The 10,136-nt window shown below is 49.1% G+C and overlaps 1 protein-coding gene across 1 annotated transcript; it reads left to right on the top strand.

Moving 5' to 3' along the window:
* Positions 1-3,540: 3,540 nt before the first annotated feature.
* tubb5 (tubulin, beta 5) lies at positions 3,541-8,606 on the top strand. Its single transcript, XM_056286758.1, has 5 exons — positions 3,541-3,675; positions 6,485-6,593; positions 6,978-7,088; positions 7,267-7,511; positions 7,641-8,606. Exons 1-5 carry the CDS (start codon positions 3,619-3,621, stop codon positions 8,451-8,453), a joined length of 1,335 nt encoding a protein of 444 aa, XP_056142733.1. The 5' UTR covers positions 3,541-3,618; the 3' UTR covers positions 8,454-8,606.
* The last annotated feature ends 1,530 nt before the right edge of the window (positions 8,607-10,136 follow it).

The raw sequence follows: 10,136 nt of genomic DNA, 5'->3' as shown, positions 1-10,136 counted from the left end.
GAATTCATCCCGCCACACTGCACCTCACAGTGCTTGTGTTGAGCCTCCTGTAAAGCTGCTATCTCATCTCGGCCAGATGGAGTAGGAGTGGTGAACGGTGGCTCACTTCCATCAAAACCTCTCGATTCTGTCCTTGCAAACTTCATTATGGGGTCACGGTAGCTCAGTCCCCTTATTAACCCCCAGACTAAAAAAGGCCGGTGGAAGCTTCTTTTCCTTTCCTGACCGGCGTTGTGCGCTTGTCCTCCACCACACCCGGTCTGCTTCGAGTAACTGTCTCGCTCAGAGAGCTGCTAGGTGACACAGCACAAATCGGGCAAGACTGTCTGCCTGGAGTCCATTCCTCGGCATGTCCTGAAGGAGGCATGTTTTAGCCGTTACGTTATTGGAGATATGTCATATCTTACATTCCCAGCACGCGCACACACACACACACACACACAGGGACATAAATGAATACACAGCAGATGTGCTAATAGACCTGTGGGAGCCTGCTGTCAGTTCAGAGCTCTCAGACTACATCCGGATGGATCCATGTATTGCTGGGCTGTGGCACAAGCGAACGGGAACGGATGAATGGAATTTTGGATCCATTTGCCAATTCGCTGCGCTTTAAAAAGACACCGAGCAACACGAGTACGAATCAGCCGCTGATCAGCAGAGCGGATTTAAACGTGGCAGCTCCGTGTTAGCTCCCACCTAGCTCGGGACACGGCCTGCTGATGTGGCCTACTTACACGCCCGACTGTTTCTACTCATCGTCACAACATCCTGTATTGCCGAAACAACCCAAACTGTCGGAGGTACACAGCAGAACTCCACATATTGTTCTGCAACACTTTCAATTGTTTTTATTTTAGTTGTGGTTATTTAGGAGAAGACGCACACGTCCAATAAATTTTTGATTTTCAACCCCATCCGACCAACGTTTAGCCTAGACGACACCTCCGTCCCACGCCCGACACCTCATCCGGCCCACAGACCGCGTGGAATGACGGCACTTGGGCGGTCCGCTCCTGTTTGCCAGATCTGGGCCAGAACCAAGCCATGGCAATGCCGGACGTGCCACATATTTACCAAAGGTGGCCCATATGTGTTTTGTGATATTTGGGCCATACTCACCATTTACCACACGGGCCACTTCAGGGTCACATCCGGATCACATGTTGCCGAGAGCACCGCATCTTTGCCAAAAAAGGCCCACATCTGATTTGGCATATTTGGGGCCATATTTGCTGTTATACATGTGGGCCACTTCAGGCTCACATCCATGTTGTCAGGGCCAGAAGAGGACCACCAGTGCCGCATCACTGCCTGAAGTGGCCCACATCCGGATGCTGTCTGGGTGTAGTCTGGACAGCTGTAGCCTAGACGTTAGGCTAAAACGAGTTGGACATATAAATGTGGACGTATAAATGTGGACGTATAAATATGGACATATAAATGTGGACATATAAATGTGGACGTATAAATGTGGACGTATAAATATGGACATATAAATGTGGACATATAAATGTGGACGTATAAATATGGAAATATAAATGTGGACATATAAATGTGGACATATAAATATGGACATATAAATGTGGACGTATAAATATGGACGTATAAATGTGGACGTACAAATGTGGACGTATAAATGTGGACGTATAAATGTGGATGTATAAATGTGGACGTATAAATGTGGACGTATAAATGCGGACGTATAAATGTGGACGTATAAATGTGGATGTATAAATGTGGACGTATAAATGTGGACGTATAAATGTGGGCGTATAAATGTGGACATATAAATGTGGACATATAAATGTGGATGTATAAATGTGGACGTATAAATATGGACATATAAATGTGGACATATAAATGTGGACATATAAATATGGACATATAAATGTGGACGTATAAATGTGGACGTATAAATGTGGACGTATAAATATGGACATATAAATGTGGACGTATAAATGCGGACGTATAAAGGTGGACGTATAAATGTGGACGTATAAATGTGGACGTATAAATGTGGACGTATAAAGGTGGACGTATAAATATGGACGTATAAATGTGGACGTATAAATGTGGACGTATAAAGGTGGACGTATAAATGTGGACGTATAAATGTGGACGTATAAAGGTGGACGTATAAATGTGGACGTATAAATGTGGACGTATAAATGTGGACGTATAAATATGGACATATAAATGTGGACGTATAAATGTGGACGTATAAATGTGGACGTATAAATGTGGACGTATAAATGTGGACGTATAAATGTGGACGTATAAATGTGGACGTATAAAGGTGGATGTATAAATGTGGACGTATAAATATGGACATATAAATGTGGACGTATAAATGTGGACGTATAAATGTGGACGTATAAATGCGGACGTATAAATGTGGACGTATAAATGTGGACGTATAAATGTTGGCCTAAATAACACACAAACCGTTGTGAGTGTTCTTGCGCAATATGCGGCCTTGCCTCGTGTATCTCAGAGAGTTAAAGTGATTTGGGCGATAATGAATTAATCAGTTTAGTCTAAAAGTGGTCTATCTTTACAAGCATGGCTGGCCCGAGGGATAGGCACACCAAGCAGCTGCTTAGTAGGACCCCCCCCCCACACACACACACACACAAACTGTGCAATTGTGGCCTTCTTGAATGTTAACCGTATGTCACATTGTCCAAGGGGAAAGTGGTAAATCTTGACATGTCCTCCTCGTCAGTGTGCGCAGGACGAAGTGAGACTACTGTCATGTTGTGTTGGGCTGAACAGCGAGGACGCGGCCGATGTCGACCGACAGCCAGCGACCCGTCGCCTCGTGACGCCAACAAAAGACATTCAAAGTAGTCTCGCGGAAAATACACACAGCTGCACTGACTGATGCAGGCGTCTCCCCCTGAGAAACCTAACAAGAGAAGAGGAGTAAGACTCGGTCTCAGACCCACTCGGCGTTCTGTCCTCCGCCGCCGTGCTACTAGGATGGCGCCCGCTCTCTGCCACGCCGCTCGCCGGGAAGGTGTAGAAGCTGCAGCTTTTACCAGCCCAGCATCTACACATGAGCAGAACCCAAATATTCCGACCCTGCTAGAACTTCACCCGGGGCCTGTGGACTCCTCGGGTCGACTCTGTCCTTGACCCAGTCTCACTGAATTACCCCCCCCCCCCCCAAAACAACCGACCATCGCTATAAACAAATATTTCGGTCCACTACTTGCAACATTTGTCTGGGACAGCCCTCATTTAGCCCAAATTGCGCAGTGTGTGTGGAGGCCGTTTACCAGCCCCCCCCGGCCCCCCCCCCCCAAAAAAAGGAGCTTGGGCCGGCACTGCTTCGCTTTCCGAGTCTACATTTCCCACTCCAGCCACCCCCGTAGCCTCCGAGCTCCTCCCCCCTCCGCCCCGAGTCTCCTCCCGTGAGCCAATCCGCGTCCGCGGCGGCCGGCTCGGGAGTTGGCCCCGCCCAGCCTCCCAAAACCCAGCCTGGTTTTGGAGACGCTCCAGGAATATAAATCCATTGTCCCCCTCGCACGAGAACCTGCGGTCGGCTCCTCGTGGCGTGAATATACGGCGTGTCGTCCCCGTTGCTCTCGTGCGTTTTTTTCCGTGTCCAGGATGAGGGAGATCGTGCATATCCAGGCTGGCCAGTGCGGGAACCAGATCGGTGCCAAGGTAAGGATGGACACCGACACCGCGAATGTCATCAGCTGCTCCTTCTACCCCCCCCTCCTCCACCCCCCCACCCTGAGTGGCTGGACCGGTCTGTGGCTGTATTAGTAATTTCATTATTATTATTAATAAGCTATCGTCTCCGCGTGTGCGTTGAGCACGGAGAGAAAAAGGGAGTCATTCAAAACCCGGGTCCGTTACTTATGTTGCATTTTCCGTTGGTTCCGGATCATTTTTCATTCACATGTAGCGGATTTTAACCCAGCGAGACCATGTGATGAATGAAGAGAACCCGTGTTATTGCAGTTATAATGTATCCATATACATACATATATGTATACATTGTAGCGAATTCGGGGGACAATGTAACCAGAGGAACTTGTCCCCTGAATTGGCTACAATGTATATATGTGTGTGTGTGTTGTGCGCTGCGGTGTCGGCGGCTGGGTGTGGAGTAGCGGAGCGGCGCTGTGGCGTGTGTATAACGGGAGGTTTTGTGTTGTTTTGTTCGCACCGAACCGGGCGTGTCTGCGTCTCGGCAGCGGGGATTGGGTTTGACCTCGAGACATTGTTCTGAAGAAGCGGAGGGGGGGGGGGGGGAGAAAAAAAAGAGCCCAGCCTTTTATTCGCTTGTCAAAAGGCCTTCGGTGCGCGCGCGGCGCTCCCGAGGCTCCTTTGTCTCGGACGTGCAAGATATGACTGGTTTACGCGAGACAATGGCCGCCCGCGAGACGGAATTTAGTCCGGGGCGGCGGGTTTGGACGGATCGATATCCGTTATCGATCACTTTTATTCCTGCAGGCTGCAGATGCAGAAAGTGCCCTTCCGCTCTCCCGTTGGAAAGCAGGAGGGGAGGGAGAGCCGTGGCATGGGTGGGGCATGGATGAAGGACAAAGATCCCCTCCACCCCCCCCTCCATTCCCTTTTAAAACAATAAAAAGATAATTTTGCGTGGTGACGTCACTGCTTTTCAAAATGTGGATCTCGAGAAGCATCTGATTATCTTGGGCTGAATGCAGCGCTTGTGCTCCTCACTCGGGTGATGAAACCCTAACAAAAGAAAACATGTTCTCCACCCCCCCCCACCTACCACCTCCACCCCCCCCCCCCACTGTCTTCCAGTCACAGTAACAGTCTGCTTTTTGCATTCTGGTCCATTATCCCCCCGTCCCCCTTTTTAAAAGCCAGACATTACTAGAGACGGACAAATCCTGGTCAAGCCAGACCACTCGAATGCAGACGGCCTTCCTTGCCCCGGGAAGCCAAACATCCTCCTCGTTAGAGGAAAACATTAGCAGAGACCACAACGCCACAGCATGCACGGCTGCCGTGATGCTCTGGCGACAGACATCGTAATGTCTAATAAGGCCGGGCCCGTCTCTTTCTAATCAATTTCCTTCCCCTCCTCTTCAAACCAAATTAGGAGGAGGGTGGGGGAGGAATGGGGGGGGGGAAACAGCTGATGCACAGTGGGTGAAGTCCCTGCCCTCTGCACTGACTTAATTTGCCATTACTGGGGGAGAAAGAGAAACGCCTTAGTAATAATAGACAGGGACATGTACCCTCCGGATCACTTGGTTTGTTTCCTTGTGGGCTATTGTGCGCCTTAGACTTGACGACTGCGGTAAATAATCACCCCAAGACGCATCAGTCTTGAATCTGTACTATCCAGTTTCTTAGTAGCGCTTCAAAATCCTGATTGGCACCTCTGTTAGCCCGGTATGGTGTTAAAATAACATCACCGTGGGCTTGGCAGTGAGAAGCACAATTCGACGCCGGTCCCCCCGGGGGTCTTATGCGGTCAGACGGCCGGCAGATATGAGTGGCAGGCTCAATGAAAGGCTACATTATGGTACATCGGGGTCAGGGTGTGGCTTTTGCATTGCTGCCTGTCGTCCCCATTCTCTCACTATGATTATTTTCAGTCCCCCCCACCCCACCCACCCCACCCGCCCGATGGCTGTCTGTCCCATCACTGTCGAGTGTCCGCGGTCGATGTCCAGCTCCGTGTGTGGCTCGCTCGCTCGTCAAACGCCCTCTTCCTCGCTTGACGCCCTCCCCTTTGTCTCTTTGTGCGGTTATCCTCCTTTTGGATTAAGGTCATTTGATCAGTTTTTTTTTTTTCGCCTTACATGGTTTTATTGAGATTCCACGATGCCGAGTCCACATCTGACTCCAATTTCTGAACTGCCGAGCTGCTACACAGCCTGCTTATCCAGATTACTTCAAATCCTCCCTTAATGCTGCAGTTTGTGCAGAAAATCAGCAAGAGACCCCCCCACAGCCAACATGTCTGGAGTGGGGGCTCTCAGGGAAGGGCGGACACACGCCTGCACACAGTCGGCTGGTCTGCACCTCGTCCCGTCCACCCGTGTGATTACACCCACACAAACGCTTTTATAGAGAGAGGCCAGAACCAGAACGTGGTCTTTAAAGGGCGCACAAGACATGAATACAGATCCGGAGACAATCGGCTTCTTTAGTGTGTAGTCGAGCCAGCCTGCAAAATGGAGTTCGCTCTCAGTTTGGCCCCGGGGGAGCGAGATCTGTAGCTCCTTTTGTGTTTTCTCCTCTTGCCCGTGGATGAATATGGAAATATTTCATCCGTATGGTATTAAAGGTTAAAAGATATGACATGGAGCGAAAGGAATGAGGTAGAAAGAAAAAAAAATACATACTTATGCTCACCAGAGTCTAAAATAGCAAAACCCACTGCTGTTTTCCTCGTTCGGCTCCCCTTCCAGTAAACCGCAGGGCAGATCATTTCGGTATTGGTAACCGTCACGCGGTGCCCTCCATTTTGTACTCGCAGTTCTGGGAGGTGATCAGCGATGAGCATGGCATCGACCCCACGGGAACCTACCACGGGGACAGCGATCTGCAGTTGGACAGGATCAGTGTTTACTATAACGAGGCTACAGGTAGGTAACCTCTGACGGATACGTTGGTCGTAAAAAAAAGAAGCATATTGTGTTTCATATATTGCGTTTTTCCTATCCACTCAGTTCCTCTTTTGACACATTTGAAACAAAATCAGATCCAAGCGTGAAATTCATCCCTCGTGTGGCTCACAGTGCATGTAACTGATGCTTTTGTTGTGTTTCTATAATTCATTATGGAACAGCAGTACGGGGAGTCCCGAGACAAGTTTCCCAGCGGGGACAAAAACTGTACTTTAACACTGTTATTCATGTCGTCACAATATAGACCCTTCTTTAATACGTAGTGTGGGTTTTCTGGCGTTACTGACGTGGTTTGCTTTTTCTCTCTCTCTCTCTTCTGATTTCCTTCTCTTTCATGTGGAGGTGGTAAATATGTGCCCAGGGCAATTCTGGTGGACCTGGAACCTGGCACCATGGATTCCGTGAGGTCTGGACCCTTCGGACAGATCTTCAGACCCGACAACTTTGTGTTTGGTGAGTTAAAAGTAAATCCAATTTGACCCTTTCTCGGAGAAAAAGGCTTCGATAACTTGCCAACTAGAGACGAGCCTTTGTTTTTCCTCTCGCTAATGAGAGCAAAGGCATGACTAACGAACCTGTAATCGACGGCGGTAAAACGGCTCCCATCTTCTATCGCTCGTTCCCCCTTTAGGCCAGAGCGGTGCTGGTAACAACTGGGCCAAGGGTCACTACACAGAGGGGGCTGAGCTGGTGGACTCCGTCCTGGATGTGGTCCGTAAAGAGTCCGAAAGCTGTGACTGCCTCCAGGGCTTCCAGCTCACCCACTCCCTGGGCGGCGGAACCGGCTCGGGCATGGGAACGCTGCTGATCAGCAAGATCCGCGAGGAGTACCCCGACCGCATCATGAACACCTTCAGTGTGGTGCCCTCCCCAAAGGTATCTTACTCGTGATGCGGCACAATGCTGCCATTCCCCCCCCCCCCACATTTTTAGAGCTTTCTTGCCTTAGGTTTTATCTGTTCTGAAGACACGAGACTGAAGAGATGGTTGTGCTCCCGTCTTTAGGTGTCAGACACAGTGGTGGAGCCTTACAACGCAACGCTGTCCGTCCATCAGCTGGTAGAGAACACAGACGAGACGTACTGCATTGACAACGAGGCTCTCTACGACATCTGCTTCCGCACTCTCAAACTTACCACACCCACATATGGGGACCTCAACCACCTGGTCTCCGCCACCATGAGCGGCGTCACTACGTGCCTCCGCTTCCCCGGGCAGCTAAACGCCGACCTCCGCAAACTTGCCGTCAACATGGTGCCTTTCCCCCGCCTGCACTTCTTCATGCCAGGCTTTGCCCCACTGACCAGCAGGGGGAGCCAGCAGTACCGTGCCCTCACTGTACCTGAGCTTACCCAGCAGGTGTTTGATGCCAAGAACATGATGGCGGCCTGTGACCCACGTCACGGCCGCTACCTGACCGTCGCCGCCGTGTTCCGCGGACGCATGTCCATGAAGGAGGTGGATGAGCAGATGCTGAATGTGCAGAACAAGAACAGCAGCTACTTTGTGGAATGGATCCCCAACAACGTCAAGACCGCCGTCTGCGACATCCCGCCCCGTGGCCTCAAGATGGCCGTCACGTTTATTGGCAACAGCACGGCCATCCAGGAGCTGTTCAAGCGCATCTCCGAGCAGTTTACCGCTATGTTCCGTCGTAAGGCCTTCTTGCACTGGTACACGGGCGAGGGTATGGATGAGATGGAGTTCACCGAGGCAGAGAGCAACATGAACGACCTGGTGTCTGAGTACCAGCAGTACCAGGACGCCACCGCTGAGGAAGAGGGCGAGTTTGAGGAAGACGCCGAAGAGGACGCTTGAAAACCGGCGTGAAGACCGAGACCTCAATTCCAAAAGAAAGAAAGAAACCCGAGAACCCGACATCGTCAGAACGAGAATAGAAAAAAACCCATCCAGAAGACACTAGAAATAGCACATTAGACATCCCTCGCAATTGACTGCTAATAAATTTGCCAAATGAAATGTTGTGTTCTTTGTCTTATTGCTCTAATTTTACGGTTTTGGAAATTTCAGCCCGGTACGAGGTAAGCCGCCGTCTTCATCTATACCACATTTCAAGCTAGAGATCGTGTGAGAGCTGAAGGTCAGAGAGGGTTTTATAAGTCACGTAGGATTTAGGTTCATTTTGATGCAAATAGTGTTTTGATGTGGGGGCAGGGGAGGGATCGAATGATGCATTCCTCTGTCCTAGCTAAATGCTGTGGGAATGGGGGGGGGGGAAATGGAGCCATGTCGTTGAAATTTTTTTTCTATATATAATATAGAGACGTGTACTTTTAAACCCAATTCTTTCACTGTTGAACTTTAACTCTGCACAAACACTTCAAGACCTGTTCCTGCAGACTCCCGGCACGTCAGCAACAAAAAGTTGCTTTGTTGACTATTCGCCCCAAGTCATCAGGGTCAGGATATGTTGCATGCTAGCTAGCCATGCTGGTAATAGTCTGTGCTACACAGCAAACAGCTCATACACGCAGAACATGACAATTTTGAACAAACTCCAAATACACAAGCTGCTTTCATTATGGAGAAAAATCACTTTCAGACAGAGATTTTTTGCTATATTTATTCTCACAATTGAAAGTATTCACATGGGTAAATCAGTACTTAATTAATGAAGCACAAGCAAGTCTGATGTGCAAGTACTTATATTTCAGTTTAGCTATTAGAAAATATTGCTATGATCCATTATCCATCATCCAAACCGTTTTATGTGTTGTTTTTATATATTAACAGTAATACTGGCGGCACAGCGGCGCAGTGGTTAGCGCGGTCGCCTCACAGCAAGAAGGTCCTGGGTTCGAGCCCGCGGTAGTCCAACCTTGGGGGTCGTCCCGGGTCGTCCTCTGTGTGGAGTTTGCATGTTCTCCCCGTGTCTGTGTGGGTTTCCTCCCACAGTCCAAAGACATGCAGGTCAGGTGAATTGGCCGTACTACATTGTCCCTAGGAATGTGTGTGTGTGTGTGTGTGTGTGTGTGTGTCGGCCCTGTGATGACCTGGTGGCCTCTCCAGGGTGTCTCCCCGCCTGCCGCCTAATGACTGCTGGGACCTTGAGAGCAGGATAAGTGGTTCAGATAATGGATGGATGGAACATACTAATACTGTTGTTGAGCTTCAATACAAAGCTAATTTTGACAATTGGGAATGGCTCCGAGACCCACTCAAGGAGCTCTTTGAATCCAAAATGGTGGTGAATGATCAATACATCTGAGGCTTTATTAATAATGATGAAATTGTGTTTACTTACAAGATTCAAAAGCCATATGATTTCCTTTAGCACCCTCAAAACAGGTAAATAATTTACGCAAAAAAATTGTACACCAACAATATGTATGTTACATTCACGCGAAAAACACAGATCAAGCCAAAACTACTACCACTACCACCGCCACTATTACTACCACTACTACTACTACTACTACTACTACCCCTTCTCCTTATTCTTCTTCTTTATTGGCGGTTGCAAACAACGATTTAGTGCAT

This window comes from Lampris incognitus, chromosome 9 (assembly GCF_029633865.1).
Source record: "Lampris incognitus isolate fLamInc1 chromosome 9, fLamInc1.hap2, whole genome shotgun sequence".
NCBI lineage: Eukaryota > Metazoa > Chordata > Actinopteri > Lampriformes > Lampridae > Lampris > Lampris incognitus.
The sequence above is the reverse complement of the archived record's forward strand: the minus strand, read 5'-3'. Positions and strand labels throughout refer to the sequence as shown.

Coding starts and splice junctions, on each gene's coding strand:
- tubb5 (XM_056286758.1), top strand. CDS start 3,619: ATGAGGGAGATCGTGCATATCCAGGCTGGCCAGTGCGGGAACCAGATC. Junction 7,089..7,266: donor ACCCGACAACTTTGTGTTTG/GTGAGTTAAAAG, acceptor TTCCCCCTTTAG/GCCAGAGCGGTGCTGGTAAC. Junction 7,512..7,640: donor GTGTGGTGCCCTCCCCAAAG/GTATCTTACTCG, acceptor TCCCGTCTTTAG/GTGTCAGACACAGTGGTGGA.